We start from the raw sequence: 20,450 nt of genomic DNA, 5'->3' as shown, positions 1-20,450 counted from the left end.
GCCGACAGAATGTCAGTGCTAGAAAACATATAAGGAAGGGGGGGGGCGATCAAAGAAAATTAAAATGTTTTGGTGACTGCGGCAGAGCGATAGGGTAAGGCACAGTTCGGAGTCTATTGACCCATAAATCTGTCATTTTGAATTTTAAGCAGGAAGTTCTTGCCACGTGGTATGTTTGATTCCCCCTTTACAGCGAGTGGCGCTGTGGTCTAAACCACTGAGCCTAGGGCGTGCCGATCGGACGTTCGGCGGTTCGAATCCTCTCGACGGGGTGAGCTCCCGTTGCTCGGTCCCAGCTCCCGCCAACCTAGCAGTTTGAAAGCACGTCAAAGTGCAAGTAGATCAATAGGTACCGCTCCGGCGTTAAGGTAAACAGCGTTTCCGTGCGCTGCTCTGGTTTCGCCAAAAGCGGCCGGAAAAACTGTCTGCGGACAAACAACGGCTCCCTCGGCCAGTAAAGCGAGATGAGCGCCACAACCCCAGTCATTCATGACTGGACTTAACTGTCAGGGGTCCTTTACCTTACAGATTTAGGAGTACAGTGGTACCTCGGGTTACAGACGCTTCAGGTTACAGACTCCTCTAACCCAGAAATAGTACCTCGGCTTAAGAACTTTGCTTCAGGATGATAACAGAAATTGTGCTCCGGCAGTGCAGCAGCGGCAGGAGCCCCCATTAGCTAAGTTGGTGTCTCAGGTTAAGAACAGTTTCAGGTTAAGAACGGACCTCCGGAACAAATTAAGTTCTTAAGCAGAGGTACCACTGTATTGCACCCGAGACTGCCACTAGCAACTTTTTCTAGAGCAGGGGGACAGAACCTTTAGCCCGGGGACCAAATATGGCCCTTAAAGGCCAGAGAGAGACCTTGCCCCATCTTCCATTGCCTTTGGCTGGCTGAAATGCATCTGCATGGGGAGATGGAAACACGTGGAGGTGTAGAAACCTCCCTCCTTTTGCATGATTGGAATGTAGCCTAGTCATAGAATCAGTCATAGAATCATAGAGTTGGAAGAGACCACAAGGGCCATCCAGTCCAACCCCAGGAAACACCATCAAAGCATTCCTGACAGATGGCTGTCAAGCCTCCGCTTAAAGACCTCCAAAGAAGGAGACTCCACCACACTCCTTGGCAGCAAATTCCACTGTCGAACAGCTCTTACTGTCAGGAAGTTCTTCCTAATGTTTAGATGGAATCTTCTTTCTTGTAACTTGAATCCATTGCTCCGTGTCCGCTTCTCTGGAGCGGACCTTTCACCCTCTTCTATATGACATCCTTTTATATATTTGAACATAGCTATCATATCACCCCTTAACCTTCTCTTCTCCAGGCTAAACATACCCAGCTCCCTAAGCTGTTCCTCATAAGGCATTGTTTCCAGGCCTTTGACCATTTTGGTTGCCCTCCTCTGGACACATTCCAGCTTGTCAGTATCCTTCTTGAACTGTGGTGCCCAGAACTGAACACAGTATTCCAGGTGAGGTCTGACCCGAGCGGAATACAAGTGGTACTATTACTTCCCTTGATCTAGATGCTATACTCCCATTGATGCAGCCCAGAATTGCATTGGCTTTTTTAGCTGCTGCATCACACTGTTGACTCATGTCAAGTTTGTGGTCTACCAAGACTCCTAGATCCTTTTCACATGTACTGCTCTCAAGCCAGGTGTCACCCATCCTGTATTTGTGCCTTTCATTTTTATTTTTGCCCAAGTGTAGTACTTTACATTTCTCTCTGTTAAAATTCATCTTGTTTGCTTTGGGCCCAGTTGTCTAATCTGTTGAGGTCATTTTGAAGTGTGATCCTGTCCTCTGGGGTATTAGCCACCCCTCCCAATTTGGTGTCATCTGCAAACTTGCTCAGGATGCCCTCAAGCCCATCATCCAAGTCATTGATAAAGATGTTGAATAAGACTGGGCCCAAGACAGAACCCTGTGGCACCCCACTAGTCACTTCTCTCCAGGATGAAGAGGAGCCATTGATGAGCACCCTTTGGGTTCGGTCAGTCAGCCAGTTACAAATCCATTGAATGGTAGTCCATCGAGGTCAGTGACATTCAGGGCTCCAGCCATTCCTGGCCCTTTCCACCCCTGACATCCTAGCGCAACCCGCCCCGCCCCCCAATTTCTTGGTCAGTCATTCCAAGTTTAGAGCCTATATGCAAACATATGAAGTTACATTCGTACCTTGGAAGTCAAACGGAATCCGTTCCAGAAGTCCGTTCGACTTCCAAAATGTTTGTAAATCAAGGCGTGGCTTCCAATTGGCTAGTGGAAGCTCCTGCAGCCAATTGGAAGCCGCAGAAGTTGTGTCGGATGTTCGGGTTCCAAAGAACGTTTGCAAACCGGAACACTCACTTCTGGGTTTGCGGTGTTTGGGAGCCAAAACGTTCAACTCGCAAGGCGTTTGGGATCCAAGATACAACTGTATTCCCTACTCTCAACATATGCAGTACTTTACACTTGGTTACAAAGAACCATACAGTGGTCCCTCGGTTTAAGAACAGTCCGGTTTAAGAATGATTTGGCTTACAAACTCCGCAAAACTGGAAATAGTGTGTTGGTTTGAGAACTTTAGCTCGGTCTAAGAATGGAATCCGAACGGTGGAAGGGCACCGGTGGCTGGAGGCCTCATTAGGGAAAGCGCGCCTCGGTTTAAGAACGGTTTCGGTTTAAGAACGGACCTCCAGAACGGATTATGTTCGTAAACCAAGGCACCACTATATTTGCCATTTGGATGCTCATTCATCTAGTTTTTGGAATTCCTTTTTCAGCTCCTCACAATCTTTCATTTTTACCACCTTGAAGCATTCCATGTCATCAGCAAAATTGCCAACCCTTAACTCCAGATCATTTAGGGAAGATGGCATGAAATAAAATTAACATTAATTTTTTTTAAAAAAGCAGAATGCGTACATCAAAAACTTTAACCAGTTTTATTTTGCTGCACATTAAGAAGCAAGCAATGTATTCTGTTTGCAGTGATCGACAAGTATTGACAGATTTTTGTTGTTGTTGTTGTTAATAAATAATCCAACATTTAAAGGTGGAATAAGTATACTTTTATTTAATAAGGTCTGGGCTGTGTGTAATAATTTAACCGTATAAAGGTAGAAAAGTTCTTTTATACACATCGAAGCACAAAAACATCACTAGCATTGCACATTTAGATTTAATTACACATGTATCTTGCATCATGGTGGCACAAGTCTCTTTTCCAGAGACAGCAGATCTACATTTTAGAAAAAGCAACAGGGCAATTGTCATGATTAATGTATTAATTAAATCTTTGTATGCTAGTATGGTGCCTAGAAATGGGAAGGGCTGGGGGGGGGAAACAAAAATGGGAGGGGGACAGACCAGGTTTCCCAAAGCCGTTGGAAAAAAATGGGGGGGAACCTGGGCTTTTCTCCAATTTTCCTGGGTTTTTTTCCCAGGCCTTCCCACCTCTAGTAGTGCCTGCCTGCCAGCCTGTTTTGCCACGCTGCTTTGCTTTCCAGAATACTCTTAACAGGACATGAGCATCTACTATTTAGAGAAAACTATGCTTTCCCAGGCTTCTACTTATGGATTTGCATGCATCAAAATCAAGTCTTTTGGGGATTTTTGCAAGTTGTGTGTGTCTGTGTCAGTATCACACACAATGGAGTGCAGTATACTTCCCAAAGCAAGGCCTGTATTTCATTTTTAACCACATAAGGACCTCTTGTTTCAGCAGCTGAAGCTTGCATCCCTTGTCAATAGCTATGGTTTTAAGAAAATATATATTATGCAGTCCCAAGACATACATCAAGATATAACGGAAGGAATAAGAGTTGGAACCTTACAACCCCAAACTGGGTCATCCATCAAACGGTCCCTCAAAGATGATGTACAAGCCAGCACCTACATAGGCATTGCCTAAGCCAAGCATCCCCAAAGTGCGGCCCTCCAGATGGTTTGGCCTACAACTCCCATGATCCCTAGCTAACAGGACCAGTGGTCAGGCATGATGGGAATTGTAGTCCAAAACATCTGGAGGGCCGAAGTTTGGGGATGCCTGGCCTAAGCCATCCTGATATGAAATGCAAGACTGGCGGTTTGCTCTGTGACCCTCGTTCTCAGTTTAACAGTAAACAATTTAGAAAAACTGGGAGAAATAAGCTCCTCAAGGCCCTTTAAGCCAAATTGTGTGTGTGCATGTTCACTGAATCAAGTGGCAAGATGTTTCTCTCCTCTTACTCCCAACCCTGAAATTTCAAAAGCAGAAGGGGAAAGAGAAAACATAGGCTGTTTCTGTGGCATCTGTTCCTTCGTTCAGTCCCATCTCATAGCGTTTTCAAACCATGACCCAGGGAACTCTAGGACTTTCCTGAAACTTGTCACAGGTCCCTCAATATAAAGATCAACGATGGTGGAGAAGCGTCCCTAAAAGGCTTCCCCACCGCTATTGGTCTTTGCATTTGAGGTGTGTCCTAGGGGCAGATGGTACATGCAAGGAAGACTACAGCAGCAGCCAACAGGAAAAGAGAGAGAGATGAAAGTGCACGAACCCAAGGACAGACCAAGCCAGTTCTTGACTGCCAAATCAGTTTGGGAAAGTGTTCCCTAAGGGCAGAAATGTTGATCACCATAGGACTACAACTGATCACTGGTATTTTGCTTTGGGTCAATTCACGTTCTACATTTGGGTATCTGTACCAGATTACAAGTTCTCAAATGTGTACACTTCACATCAAATCTTAAAAGGGTGAGGTGTGTGCAAAATTAAGTGCACATACCTTTATAATATTTGAAAATGCAAGTCCGATCCTTTCCCGGCTGTTGCTTTCAAGCACATCAGAGGAACAGGCACACATTCGTGTGACTTGGCAGGAAAGCTAGGTGAATGTAAAATAGGGATCGGCTCACAGAACCACCTTCCATGAAGAAAGGGTGTTATAGTATTCCCTCAAATATGACTTATTTTAGCAAACAACTCTGGCTTTAAGAAGATAAAAAGCATAGCAGTCATATGTGTGAAGCGCATTTTTCAGCATAGGACAGTTGTTCTCCAGGATTTAAGACAAGAGGAGATCTGGGGTAGCCAACATGGAGACCAAAACAAAGGGAGGGCACTACACTGGCTACCTCCGATGTAGGCAATACTAACATAGATGAACCAATGGTCTGACCTGGTATAAGGTAGCTTTGTGAATTTGTATTATATACAATTATAATGAAGCAGCATAAACTGCCTTTAATAAGCATTCCCAGGGCAGTTTACAATTTTTTTTAAATGGCACGAACTATGTGACATGCAAGGAAAGCAGCATTAAAATGTGATCTACTCTCCCTCTCCCACCCTACACCACTTTGAATAAACTTTTTATTCCTTAGAGGGCAAACTGTGAACAAAATATTTACACCCCTCGATTAAAATGGAGGGAAGGGCTGCTAGGTACCAGACAAATTGGCTCTGGGGGCTTAATCTTGTCCAAGTATTGCCAGTTGACCACCTCTGGCCTTGTCTCATCCTTTGCTATAACACTCATGAGTCAGCTTAGGCGTTTCATACCACAATGTGTACCACAGGGGGGAAACACTCCTGACTATTCAAGAAGTGTGCATGCACACGAAAGCTCACACTTATGACAAACTTAGTTGGTCTCCAAGGTGCTACTGGAAGGAATTTTTAATTTTTGTTTCAAGAAAAATAAGCTACTCCATCTAATCACTAAATTAATTTGAGTGGGAGAGGGGGAAGAAGATAATTATTTGCCAACTCCTAACATGATGATTGTAGGGACCCAGGTGGCGCTGTGGTTAAACCACTGAGCCTAGGGCTTGCTGATCAGAAGGTTGGCGGTTCGAATCCCTGTGACGGGGTGAGCTCCCGTTGCTTGGTCCCAGCTCCTGCCAACCTAGCAGTTCGAAAGCACGTCAAAATGCAAGTAGATAAATAGGAACCGCTACAGCGGGAAGGTAAACGGCGTTTCCATGTGCTGCTCTGGTTTGCCAGAAGCGGCTTTGTCATGCTGGCCACATGACCTGGAAGCTATACGCCGGCTCCCTCGGCCAATAATGCGAGATGAGCGCGCAACCCCAGAGTCGGTCACGACTGGACCTAATGGTTAGGGGTCCCTTTACCTTTACCTTTAACATGATGATTAATCAAGGCCATCAGAGGGAACGAATCTCATCAATTTTGTGAACCTGAGACTTGTCTCTCCCCTCAAACATTTTGTGCAATACAAACAACCGGGACCAATCACTACGTATGAATGTATCCAAGAGCATCACACGGCAAATTCATTTCTGTAGAAAAATATATTTGGAACCTAAAAATGTTCACATGAATATTCCAGACATGGGATTGTACCCAACATTAGTCACGCTCAGAGAAAACCCACTGAAACCGATAGGACTAATTTAAGTAAATTCATTTCAGTGGGTCTATTCTGAGTAAAACAGAATTGGATGCAACCCATAGATGCTGTGCAATGCACAGCAATCTCATACAGAAACTTGAAAGTTCCCACTTATCAGCTCTGAATTAGAATCCTGGGTTACAATTTTCCATGAGAAAGGGGTTTGCATTTTTTTTTTATTTTTATAAATAGCTTGTGCATTTTACCTTTCAGACCTCATAAGAAACAAACACTACTATATCAAATCACAGGTACAAAAATACCTTGCACTACAAATGCCCTTTCTGGTATCCTAAGTCTAAATATAGTGGAACAACTGGCAAATAACACCCCAGGAATATCTCAAAGTCCGTCCGTCCATCCTCCCGTTGTTCAAAAGTACAATTCTAAATAAAACTTGCAACTTTTAAGAATTCTCAGAAATTTAGCACAGCAGTCCACCACTAGTACACAATGCTTTAAAGCCGGCTCATTTCCCCCCAGTCCCGTTTAAAGAGAGGAAATCACTGGGCATTACAGATGGCACAGAACCTTAAAAGTAGGGGACCTGGAAGTAAATGTCCCAGTGGGGAAACACTCACATCTTTCCTAAGGGGAGTCTGGACACCCTCTGAGCTTCGGGTGGACCTCGCAATGCACAGCCTCAGCTGCAATCCCTTCCAGATGCAGCCACTCCCTTCCCCATAATTGCAAGAGAGAGGATTGTGACTCAGTCCAAGACTCCCAGTAGATGTTTGGCACTAACAATTCAAGAGTGATATGGGTCCTCCCTCCCATAACTGCTTGTATCCAGGCTGTTCTTGCGGCCACATCAACTCTAAATGATGCCTCAAGTGGATCCTACCAACTGCATTTTGTTTCCATTGTTGCCTGGTTTTGGGTAGAGTGGGGAGGGCCTTCAAGTGGTGGTATCACAAGGAGTACAACAGCGTCTTCTCTCAGAACAGAGACGAGTGTAAACAAATTAAGTTCGCATTCGAGCCGAATCAAGGCCAGATTAGCTTGTCTGACGGAAACTCATTCAAAATCAAGACCAGAAGAGCCAAACTGTTACTACTGGGTATTGTTGTTGTCTTTTACTAAACAAGATATGGGAGTCCACCATGGAGACCTTCCCAATCTGAAGTTACTGATATTATGCATGGAGACAATAATTTTTGTGCGGCTACTTGCTAACATCTCACTCACATTCTAAATTATAAATCTACAGCCTGACATTCGATTTTACGTGAGAATCTATTCAACATCTTCTGCAAGAATGCAGAGATACAAATATACAAGTGCCCAATTAACAAATTTGCTGGCACAACAAATTCATGGATCATAAAGTGCAATCGTATTAATAAATATTCAGCCACCTACTATGCTACCCACTGCATGATTCATCTTTTAATCCAAATTGCACATGTATACCACACACTTTTGATCCCTTTTGCCAATTTGCCCCAAGAACATTGACACTAAAAGCAATTCAGTAAATATCACCGTCCACCATGCAGAATGTGAGAATGTTAACGTTTTACAGAAGTATATAATTTCAAATCCAAATTTTGCCACATGCTTTTTTTTCCACACTGAAATGTGCTTGACATTAACAAAAAATGAGATTTTACTGCAACAAAGTATTACTTCAGCAGTTCTGGCAGAAAACTACCTGCAATTTAAATTTAAAGGAATTGTAATAAGAGAAGTTGCCAAAAGTGAAGGTAAGCACTTGCAGAAGATCTTTGGTACCTATATAAAGTCAACTGTAATCAATGGGAATTGAAAGGACACAGATAGAAACAAGAAGTTGGCGATAAATTTGGACATAGGTGGGTTGTCATATGATGAACTGAAATTATTGAATATCTTGACATCTAAACAGAAAAAAATTCCTGAACTGAACATTTTTTTCATGCAACTTATTTCTCAAGTTTTTTCATGCAACTTATTTCTCAAGTTCTCAAGTTCTGGAACGACAGGGTGATAGCCAATGGCATCCTCCAGAAAGGCATCCTTTAGACAGCCCTTTGCGCTACATCTCAAAAAGCCAGCTACTCAAATTAAATGTCATTGATTCCAGAATGAATTGCTTCCTGGGAAATTGGCTTCAGAGCATCCTTAGCCTCATTGGAAAACAAAGAAGAGCCATTGTGAATATTTTAAAGCTTGAGTTACCAAAACAGTGTTCATATCCAGCTCAATTAACTGCTACTACCAAATGACTTGGGGTGATAAGAAAAAAGGTCAAATGAAAAAACAAACTAAGCAGACATTTACTAAGCCTGAAGTATGCAGTGAAACCATGTTCCTAATTAACTGGGTCAGTCATTTCAGATCTGTGCTGATGTTCCACGCACAGAGATGCGCCTTCACAATTTCCAATGAACAAAAATAATCACCCAATAATGGACACTTCCTTTACACATAAATAAGACACACATACAGAGCTGCATTTTCAAAAAAATTAAATATTTGAAGTCTTGTTTCCTCGTTTTAATTTTTTAAAAATGCAGTTTGCTTTGTCAAGAAGTCTTTTAATTCCTAGGGTTAAAGGCACATCTAAGGAAGTGAGGGGTAGCTTGGGTGAGTGCCTTCAGTCAAGGCATAAAAGCTTTCAGGGCCCTCCCCTCTCTCTACCTATGTATCCCTTATGTAGCCTTCAGATCCACAGGGAAGAGGGTGTGTAGGGATCTGGAGAAATTGCAACTGCTGAGATTGCTGGTTGCCCTGTGGCTTTTAAAAATAACAGAAGTCAGATAGGAATTCTTTTACAAATTGCAACGGGAGGGAGACCAGAGAGAACGTAGTAGAAGTATGGGAAAAATTAAAGCAGAGCAAGGAACTGAGTGGGATATTGCTGCAATCCCCCTTATATTTAATTTTCTCCATGTACATTATTTAGTGTTGAGAAGCTGGCAAAGTGTGGGGTGGGTTTTGGTTTTTTTGGAAAGCATCTGAGCATGATAAAAAGTTCTAAAGTTCTAAAAGTGTAACTGTCTGCGCTAGGACAACACGACAGCACTTTCAGAACTAATGTGTTTGCTACATAAGCCCTTTTGAAGCGTCATTTAAAAATAATAATGGGAATTTAAGATGCTTTTGGATGGTTTATATACTGCTAATTTTGCTGCACAGAATTTCACCTCTTTGTCAAGTACAGAAGAATAACTACATGCCAAGTATACGTAATATTATTTAACAAAAAAAGTCAGTTCCCTGCACAATGCAAGGAAATTCCTAATTTGTATCATGATCTGGAGACAATAAAATGTACTGAATCACTACAGAATACCAAAGAGTGCACAAAATTCCACAAGGAAGAATACATTATTTAAAGACCAAGACTGCTCTCATCTTCCTGGAATGATAAATTGCCCATGTTGAATCTGGGAAAAGTTTCATTCTGCCTACCCAACTTCTTATTATTTCCTGATAACCTATAGATCAATAATGTTAATCATCTCACAGATAGGAGGTGCTGGACAAGGTAACATAAGATGTTCCACTTCATTCAGCCTTGGAATCAAACTGAAGGCTAATTCACTAATTCTTGACTTCTAGAGCTTCCTTCTCAGTCTTTTCTTTAATTTTCTCTTTTTCTTCTAGTTTTTCCTCTTTCTGCAACAGTGACATGATCTCTGCTACTTGGTTAGTAGAAATATCAATATCTTCTTTGTCGATGAGTTCTACCACCTATGCAAATGTAAACATACCGGTATGTTAAATGCAAAAGTTACATTGTGCTTTATTCACAATTTTTATGAAACTCTACATTTAAGGAGGAAAATAACTGAAGCATATATGCCAAAAATGATTTGTAATGTCAACCACAACCCAATTTCAAAATAGTGTGTTGAATCCGAAGGGACAGTGTGTATACAGTTAATATCAAGGGGGCTGGGTACGTTTAGCCAGGAGAAGAGAAGACTGAGAATTGTTTTGATACTGCTTTGATTTTATAAACTTGTATATTATTCAACATCAATTAGCCTTTTGTTTTCAAGCTCTTAATCCATATCACATCTTTACAATTTAACCAAACCATAGAATGCATCATACTGCCAAAACTTAAGCCAAACTGTTTTCATTCTAAGGTCAGTTAATTTAAGGGAGGTTTTCCTTCTTCTAAGTCTTAAATTTGTTTAAACAACACAAATAACAAACATTAAACAAAACAAGTTACATTCTTCAGCAGACTCACCTTGGAAACATTATCTATGTCAATTTTCCCATCTTTATTTTCATCTAGTGCTTGGGCAAGCCTGTTTAGTTTGCTTTCTGGTATCTTCTGAATCTGTTTCATCACATTGATAAGCTCATTGATACTGATGATATTCTCCCTAAATGGGAAACACAACCTGTATACAGCAAGTAGTTACTACAAGGGGTTTTCAAAAAAAAAAAAAACCAAACAAACTATATGACACTAGTCATATTCTATACTGAAAACCAGGGACGGCACAATTACTTGATTTAAAAAACTGAAATAAACCAAGACATGCTACTACAGAACCTATGAGGTAACCTGCTTTTTCAGAAAAAGGCAGTACAGCCTTCCTCTTTTTCTTATAACCTTAATAAGTATTCTGCTTCAGGACTTCAGAAACATATACTGAACAAGAACAGACCCTCAAATCCCCTTTGGAGGAGAAGACAGCTTGCCCACTACTATATTTCAAGAAATGTTAAGGTCTAAGTCCTGCTAAGGACCAGTCTTAAGAGAAGTCTTGTTAAACTTCAAGGAACCCCAGTGATTTCTGAGATGCTTGAGAACCAGTGATAATTTACATTTCATTATTTTCTACTTGAATTATTTAGAAGTAGCATATTTTTAAAATTACTTGTTTGATGGCATATCATCCCTTACATTTGTCCTTAAAGGCTGTAGTAATTTTGATTGGGATTATTAAAATTTAGCTCAAGAAAAGCATCATAAATTACTTTTACTTATTTACTGGGAGTTATTAGTATATGAATTACAGGGATCCAGGACCAAAACTAATGCTTCCTAATATTTCAACATGAGTTGATTCCAGGCAAGGGCTTAATACTGTAAACAGGTGTTGACTTATTGCAACTAGGTCATTGGCAAGGGTTTTAAAAACCAAAACAAAAAAAACACCCATCAGATTTCTCCCAGAAAGGGCAAATCTAGTTAAAGCAGGTAGAAAATATGGGCTGATATTTTGATGACATCATCATGCCGTTATACAAATCTATGGGGCAACCGCTCTTTGAATACTGTGGGCAATTCATGTTGTGGAGCTGGACAAGGTTCCAAAGGCAACCAAAATTATTAAGGGGATAAAGCAGCTCAAAACATTTGGGGATTTTTAGTTTAGAGAAAAGGTCAGGAAGAGGCAACATTACAGAAGTGTGGAAAATTATGCATGGAAGAGTGGATGGAATTTGTTTTTCTCTCTCTCTCGTGATACTGGAGTCCTTCTCACATGACCTGGGCTCATCCAATGGAACTGAACGTGGACAGATTCAACTCGGATGGCTTTAAAAGATTAGACAAAATCATAGGAGTCAATGCTTTAAGTGGAAGAATCAGATCAATAAATTAAAGTGGAAATAAAATTTGATATAATATGATTTTGTATATGTTTTGTAATAAGCATGTACTTGGTCTCATTCACTATTTATTTATTTATTTATTTATTTATTTATTTATTTATGTTTGTTTGTTTGGTTTGTTTATGTTATGATTAGAATAAATTATCCATATTTGTGATTGGGGGGAAGCTTGCAACTACTGTAAATATTTTGGAGCTGATACTCAAGCGTTTAAATTAAAAAAGTTTGAGCGGCACTTCCTTCTGCAAAGGAATATTCACAAGAAGAATCCCCTATTTGTATCACCTGACACTTACCCAATGGGAGGGCTAGCAGTACTGTCCAGCTGTCCATCCACCACTTTCTGTTCTGTCTCCAACTCTGTGATAATTTTGTCAATCTGTCCAATCATTTGGTGCACTCTTTTAGTCAATCTCTTGCTTGCTTTAGACTCTTCAACTATTTCTTTTTCTCCCTCCTTAGACAACTCCTTGATCTCTTGCAAATCCTGAGGAGCAAACAAAAAACATGGTTCACAAAATTTAGCAAAAATCAGAGGTATCTGCTGCATTGGATGCTGCATGTACATCCAAAAGACAACCGAAAAAGATCAAGGTTATGGTAAGACAAAAGTGAGTTAGGAATATTTTTTAAATGCAGTATTCCTATTCCTCGGGGCTACTTTTAAAAGTATCTTGTTGAATGGCTAGTTCTCCACTTAAGCAACCCCTATAGCAGGAGTGAGAAACGTTTTTTTTTCCTGGCTGGTAGGCCAGATCTTCACTTCCCCAACCCTGGCAAGCTCACCTCACTTGTCAATCACACCAGGTGATATGCTTTGGAGCCCTATCTGTTGTGAACTCAACATGCAGCAAAGGCCTGCACTGCTCTTTGAACCTCTGGGTTTCAGTAGCAGCACTGGGAGGGAGATGTGGTTTTCCTTGAAACCACTGCTACGGTAGAATCGAAATGTGGGGAGAATCTGTTGCTATTGGGCACAGGCAATGGGTGGAGAGAGTACACCTTCCTCTAGAAATGCAGCGTTTAGGAGTTAACTTTTAAGTTCCCAAGTCTTCCTTTGAAGCCATGTCAGTACCCACCCCACACCTTGCTAAGGAATGCAAATAAGACAAGGATGAGCAATTACTCACCTGACAAGGCTCGTCCTGCGACATGTTAACAGTATGTTTACTCAGAAGTAAGGGCTTTGTTGACATGGAGCAGGCATCCCCAAACTTCGGCCCTCCAGATGTTTTGGACTACAATTCCCATCATCCCTGACCATTGGTCCTGTTAGCTAGGGATCATGGGAGTTGTAGGCCAAAACATCTGGAGGGCCGCAGTTTGGTGATGCCTGACATGGAGCAACTAGAAGCAGCTGGCCACCACCATGGGTACCCTTTTCACTATCACAGCAGCTGGTGGATTCAAGGAAGGGGGTCTGGTGTGGCCTTAAAGAGGTCGATTTGTGGCAATCTTCCCATTATGTGGCTTCAAAAATCTATGGGGGTTCAAACCTCACTTCTGGCTTGTACTCAGGTGCTTGGAAAAGTTATTTGTCTTTCAGCTTCACTAATTTGCTTTCTGTGAGAGAGGGGTTTACTGAGTGGCCATACCCACCACGGCAGCCCTGTTATGACACTGCCTAGGACACTCTCAAAATTCATACCTCACTATATTCCTGCACATCATCTCTGAGCTCCTCAAGCGCCTCCTTTTCCTTTGTTAGCGGTTTCTTTTGTTCCTTCAGTTTACTACAAGCATCACTTAACAAGTCAATCTCTTCTTTGGTTATTTCTTCACCCTAAAATAAATTGGGGGAGGGGGAGAGAGAAATGAAACAATTGTTATAAAAAGAGTGTCCCTTCCAGAAAACGGTTGGAACTACTCTTACGTTTTCAACATCTTTATTTTACCTTGTTAATTAAAAAAAAAATTAAGTTTAATTCCATGGTTAATCCAGAACTTTCTGATCATCAAGATGTGTATAGATAAACAATGATACTAATAGCATAGGATTATAATTACCTGTCCTATATTAGAGCTGTTAAATGATCTTAAAATAACTAGACCCCTAATTAATAGGATTGCTTAATGCAGTATATACAGGCTGAGTGAAAAATCAACCCAGACTCCCAAACTTCTACCCATCACAAATGCAACAGACACAGTGCAAGCTGTGAGATGTCCAACCAAAATAGAGAGAAATGATGTGCTCAGGGGGCAGGCTCTGTTGAAAAAGTACCACCATGACATAATTTTTCCATGTCTATCAGACAACACCCACTTTACAAGCCAGCATGGTTTATCTCCATGCTGAACAGGATTCAGAAAGGTATGAAATGGGGACAAAGAAGCTATTTTCCCCTTGTATGTCTAGATATTGTTTCATATGTGTGACATAAGTTGAATCTATCACCTGCATGAACCACTTGCCCTTTCAACAGTGTACCTGCTCTCTGCTTATCTGGACTGCAAAAGTTGTTCATGTAACGTATGATGTAGCTGTAAGTTAAGGAAGATGGAAGCCATCATAATAAAGTCTTCTGGAGATACCCTGCAGGTTTCCTTGGGTAACAGTTTCATATGTGGCTCATGCATAAAGTCCAACATACAAGTTTCCTTTACACTCCCAGAGGGTTTCAAATTGCTACTGGTCGAGATGAAAACCAGAGAATGCACAATCACTGGCCAAGTCCTCTCTGGGCAATAGGGGAAATCTGAAGATCTGTATATAGTTTCTGACTCCATGAAACAATCTTCTACAAGATTTTTCTTGTCAGTACCTATTTTTCTCCGCATTGCCTAGCATAACTAAGCCTGCTTCTGAGGGGCTGAGAAAGAGGAGAAGATGGAAATTTGCTAGAAAAAGTAAAGAAAAGTGCTTGTGGGGAAAGAGGCACATTAAGTTTTCCAGTAAGAAATTTCGTCAAAATACTAAAGCCTAAAATAAGAGGGGTTTTTTTGGGGGGGGGATCCTAGAATTCTCACATGCTTATTACAAGTTTCCAGGCCAAGTGACATCACAGGAGGGGTGATGGGAGTTGTAGTCTGGCATCATCTGGAGGCCCAACTTTGAGAACCACAGACTTGTGTCTAAGACAACTATTGGGCACATCAGAGTTTAGAATTTAACAGAAATGATAATTTGCTGATATTGCTCATAAGCCATTTTACTACTTCTAGTAGGTGTTTTCAACGTTCCAGAAATAAAAAAGCATTCCTAACCTTAACACATAGCCACCACAGCCATGCTTCAAACTTTGCAGCGTGAAAACAACAAGAACTAATAAGTAGACATCCATGTTCTTATGACTACTTCTACACAAGAGGCACGCAATTACTAAATTATAAGCTATGGAGTACACCAGTGGTGGCCAACCCTTTTTGGAAAATGTACCACAAGTTAATTGCAAACTAGTTGATAGGGTCAGTTTTTATGCCATAGCTAGGTTCACATGACCTTCAGAAGAACCACAATCTACCACAGCCTCTGGAGTTCAAGTTGGCTACCCATGAAGTACGCTATACAAAATGCTAAACTATACTATACAAGATTACTACACAACAAGAGCAAATATATATTATGCACTGTGATTAATTTATAAATATTAGATAAAGCTAATCAATCTAGTTGAGAATATGATACAGAAAACTCCATGTCAAATCTTCCATGTCTACTAACCCAGATAGTACATTTCAAGGAAGTGTGAATTCTTGCTGTTGTTGAAACAGAGACAAGCTGGCAGGATTAACCCATAAAACCACAATTTTGGGTTTTTTTTAAAATGAGTGCTGAAGAATCTAAATGAAAATACCAGATGAAGATCTCTTTCAAGTCAATATACTCTTCACTGGGGAATATTAAGACCAGTAGAAGGAATAGAGTCTCCTAACCACTTAGGTTTGGAAGTAGCCTAACCAGCCTTATTTTAATTATTTTAACCAGTTCTTGAGCAAAGAGGCTTCGCAAAATCTATAGCTTAGAATGTGTGGGCCTTGTTGGACTCCAATGGGCAGAAATGATGGGAGATAATAATCCAGGAACACATGAAGGTTCTCCATCCCTAACAGAGACAGTAGACAGCCTGCACCTATAATTTTTCTTAATGGACAATTTGGAGAAGTTTAAACTTGTTTCAAGTGCAATGCAGCTCTGCAACCTCCACCAAAATGATCTCTCAAAGCAACCCAAAAATGCAAGAGATCTTGGGCACCATGAAACATACATGGAGCTCTGAACAGAAGCAATCATAACTGAATATTGGTATATACAGGCATACACTTAGCGTGAATCTGCATCTTTCATAACTGGATTCATTAGCTAATTTAGACAGAATTAACCACCACCCCAGAGTCACTGTTCATAGCATAATTTACACAGGAGACCCAAAACATAGTCCTGATTTATTGTCACCTGCACAGTAACTAACTATGTCCCCAAATTTCAGCTACTTACAGTGTTCTGCAAATGAAAAACACCTGTAATTAAAAAAAAACCCAACAGCAGCTCTTCCACAAAATCTATTGATTTTCTTGGATGAGAGTTAATCTTGCAACAGCCCAACGTGGAAAAAAGTGTTGTGGTGTGTTGCAGTATATCCGCTCTCAGCCTTGCCCCACTATTCACCTTGATGCCCTCCAATACTGGTGCTGTATCTTTCAAAGTCTCTGAATGCAGGGTCAGGTCCACCTTTGCCAGTTCTTGTTCGGTATCCACAGCTATCTTGCTTTCCTTTATATGCACAGCTGAAGTATCAATATCTATTGCATCCACCTCCTTCTAAAACACAAAGTAACATCATATAAAACCCGGAATTTAAAAACACATTTTGATCACGACCCCAAGTTCCACCTCTGAAGCTCTATGCATGGCATTTGACAGTTCCAACACATGTTCTTACTGGGAGAGAGAAGGAATTAAATCAGTTGTTGTCTCTGGCTAGTGAGTGGGACTAATTTCATTTCACCTTCATGTCTGCATTTGCAGTGTAGCTGAAAGGGTAGGAAAGAGGAGGAGTTCTTGATCCACTGGGTAATGGTACAGGTTGATGTCCCTCCCAATGATATAATTTTTGCTGAGAGAGAGGGGAAAGAATCCTGCCAGTAGCTTTTGATTGGGGCCATGTTGCTTCTGTATGTGCAATATAATGACCATTATTGGAAAGGCAATATGTAGGAAAAGACTATACAGGCAGCAGCTCCTGTTACACTAAACTTTCAATCTTTTTTTGGAGGGGGGGGTAGAAACCATACATTTTCCTCCTTCACAGAGGATTATAGAAAGTCACAGGTTTATGCACAGTTGTGGTACTAAAAATCAGAGCCCTTATAGTGAACCATTTTTTAAAATTAAAAAACAAGTTGGGAGTTCGGCATAAGAAATGCTTAAAACTATCCTGTAACCAGTGCAAGCTTACAACTTTCCCCTACTTTTACATATCAAACCCCTGATCTGTGTGATTTAAGTTTCTGAAACAGCTGCAGAAAAAAATGTATGCATCCAAGTGCCCCTCTGCATCGTGACCATCATATGTATTTATTATTATTACAAGTTTCTATTTGGAAGTTGCCCATTTGGAAGAAGTGCAAAATCAACTTCACAGAAAGTTAAGAGAGACTGAAAAAAAGTAAGGATGGAGTAAAGCGTTCACAACAGACACTGGTGCCTTTTTAAAGAGCCTACCCTCTCAGCAACCTGAAGGGTCTCCTTGGCCTTCTCAGCAGCTTCTGACAGCCTTTCCAATTCTTTTTCTTGGTTTTCTTTCCTAATAGCTTCTTCCTCCTGAAGGGTTGCCTCCAGTCTGGCTTTATTGTCCAGTTTTTCTCCTTCCACTTCTGCCGCTTTAACTTGAGCTTCTTTGGCCTAAAACAAACAAACAAAAACCAATCGACTTCCAGATTTTACACTGTTCTATAGGAATTTTAACAGAAGAGTACACATAGTACTACCGGTAGCAGTCTGGTCTAGCTGTTTACTTCCGCATTCTACAATGTAAGAAAGCTCCAACCCAGGGGTCCCCAAACTACGGCCCCCGGGCCGGATGCGGCCCAATTAGCCTGCCAATCCGGCCCGCGACGACCCCCGCCGCCTGCTCTTATGGCGCGCAGCGCGGCAACGCTCTTCCGGGTTGGGAAAAAAAGCGCCGAAAATCCTTTGTGCGCATGCGTATGGGCCTCTCCCGACCTGGAAGAAGTCATTTCTGGTGCACTTCCGGGGCGGGGGAGGCCCACGCGCATGTGCACAACGGATTTTCGGCGCTTTTCCCACCCTGGAAGCGCGCCGCCGCGCCAGTAAGCGCCCGTGCGCATGCGCACGGGTGTGCACTCCCCCGCCCGCCGGCCCGCACAGGCGCTCGCTCCCCCGCCCTCCGGCCCGCCGCGCGATCGGCGCGGTGGGAACCGGCTCAAACGCCGGTAAGTCTGGGGACCCCTGCTCCAACCAATCCTATGCTGCTCACTCACACAGGGTGCAAGAAGAGTAACACTTAAAAGCGCAAAATGGGTCAACCAGTGATTTGAACCAAGAATATCGCAGTCAGTTATTTAACACCCTTAGCACTACTCCACACCACACAAGAAAACTGATGCAGATAAATGACAATAGTAAACTTTTATTACATATGTGATTTAGATCAGGCATAACGGTAAGGGATGAATTATGTCCTGCATGCTATACTGTTTACCACAAAACTAATTAATCCTCTCTAATCTCTGCTTTTTAAAAATTTGCTTTGAACATCAAGGATCAATCCACCATCCATAGAACTGTAAAGGACAATAGAAGAACAACTGGTTTTGTAAATCACCATAAGTACAGTCCACAGCACAAAAGCAGTACAGTACATAGTTTCAATCTCAGCTAGGTGACTAAAGTAGGTCTTGCTCAGTGCTTTTTTTCCTTAAAAAAATGATTAGGGGTACTCTAATTTTGACTCAAGAATATCAAATTGGGAAAAATAAAGACCGTAAATGGACAAAAGTATAAAGATTCACAAAATGTTTAGGGGTATGTGTACCCCTGCATCCCCCCAGAAAAAAGCACTGGTCTTACTAATGAGTCAATATGCACTTGCCCTGCTCCTGCACTCTGACCACTAGCTTGACTTATAAAAACCCAGTGCAGCTTCTCTTCACCACAGAGATAAAGTGTGGAAAACACTTCAGTTGCTAAATTTGTGCATTAAGAGAGGGCAACCTTAAATAAATTGCAATATCAACCATATACCTGTATCTATATTCAAATGCTAAAGCATGAATGAGAAATGAGACGGTGCATATTTGCAGCGAATCAACAAGCAGCATTATTCTGGATTTGAAAGATGAAAATGCTTCAGAATATGAAACATCTCCAGCACTAGAATTATATGCTGTAGCAGAGAAAGCCCCCTAAGGAACAAAGATTTTTAGATTCAATGGTGTTAACAGAATGTAGTTGCAATTTAAATAAGACATACCACACTTTCAGGTAGTGTTTGCAGGGTTGTTTTAAGCTGGTCAGCTGGTGAAAGAGTATCTGGAAGGTACATAGCTCTGGATAAAATAAGCAGTGAAGTTGGGATTTCCTGGTTCAGATGCAAGTCTAACCACTGCAATTAAAAGATAAAAGTATTAGAACAGTACATCTTTCTACACTCCAAAACACTTATGAACTGGGTAAATCTAGCTAAATCCATTTATTTTTCAACTACTATTGAACTTCTGAATAAAAGTGCTGTTAATCAAGGATTTGGGGCAGGAGAATATCATGTTAAACAGCTCTGATAACTGATAGCCTTTCAAATCCTGGGAAAAAAACTCTCAGGGTGGGACACAAATAATTGATATGAATTTGTGGCAAGTATATTTGCCTCATACCAACATATCTCCTCCAAGCAGAGATTGTGCACATCACAGGACTAGGAGGGTGGGAAATGTATGACAGCAGTGTAGGAGAGCAGAAACATGACAACATAGTTCACATCTGGCAACCAATATGCCCCTATACGGGTAGACGAGTCTAAAAAGCTTTGGACACTAATTTTCACGGCCCTCTTGTGGCTATGTGACTCATTTACCAGAAATAATGTGTTTAGTGTCAACTCTGGAAGTGTTAGAAGGCTTTTGCTCTAGGAGGCTTAGTTTGGTCAGAATTGAGTATACATTTCCAGGTTTAATGCTAAATGCATTACTTCTGGTAAATGGAGGACCAAGAAATGATGCCAAAACACACACAGCATGAGCTGCTTTTGGGTGATCAAAAGCTCATGTACCCTCTTTTCTTGATCAGTACCTGCTTAAGCTGATCCCTCAAACGGTCTTCTGTTACGCCAAGTGCTCTCATGCCTCTTGCACGACATGCTGCTTGTAGCTCTTTAACAGTCAGGGTGTCCACATTTTCCTCAGCGATCAGCTAGACAGACACAAATATCAATAACTATACTAATCACTGTGAAGAAATATCTTTATCACCTAATAATACAATCATTACAAGAAAGCAGGATACCATTAGAGGATGGAATTCAGTTTAGTGCCAGACAA

The 20,450-nt window shown here is 41.3% G+C and overlaps 1 protein-coding gene across 3 annotated transcripts in view; it reads right to left on the bottom strand.

Annotated features, from left to right (window-relative positions):
* Nucleotides 1-3,036: 3,036 nt before the first annotated feature.
* LETM1 (leucine zipper and EF-hand containing transmembrane protein 1) overlaps nt 3,037-20,450 on the bottom strand; it is a 32,652-nt gene continuing 15,238 nt past the window's right edge. Inside the window, exons 7-14 of one of the 3 annotated variants that reach the window (XM_035138376.2) lie at nt 20,203-20,322; nt 19,388-19,519; nt 17,617-17,796; nt 16,561-16,713; nt 13,600-13,734; nt 12,248-12,438; nt 10,573-10,729; nt 3,037-10,064 (exon numbers count right to left, since the gene is read on the bottom strand). In XM_035138376.2, coding sequence (XP_034994267.1) covers nt 9,915-10,064; nt 10,573-10,729; nt 12,248-12,438; nt 13,600-13,734; nt 16,561-16,713; nt 17,617-17,796; nt 19,388-19,519; nt 20,203-20,322 — 1,218 coding nt within the window. In that variant the 3' untranslated portion in view covers nt 3,037-9,914. The remainder of the gene's footprint in view (nt 10,065-10,572; nt 10,730-12,247; nt 12,439-13,599; nt 13,735-16,560; nt 16,714-17,616; nt 17,797-19,387; nt 19,520-20,202; nt 20,323-20,450) is intronic. The other 2 variants (XM_035138379.2, XM_060275132.1) reach the window with 2 other exon arrangements.

Source organism: Zootoca vivipara, chromosome 5, assembly GCF_963506605.1.
Source record: "Zootoca vivipara chromosome 5, rZooViv1.1, whole genome shotgun sequence".
Lineage (NCBI taxonomy): Eukaryota > Metazoa > Chordata > Lepidosauria > Squamata > Lacertidae > Zootoca > Zootoca vivipara.
The sequence above is the reverse complement of the archived record's forward strand: the minus strand, read 5'-3'. Positions and strand labels throughout refer to the sequence as shown.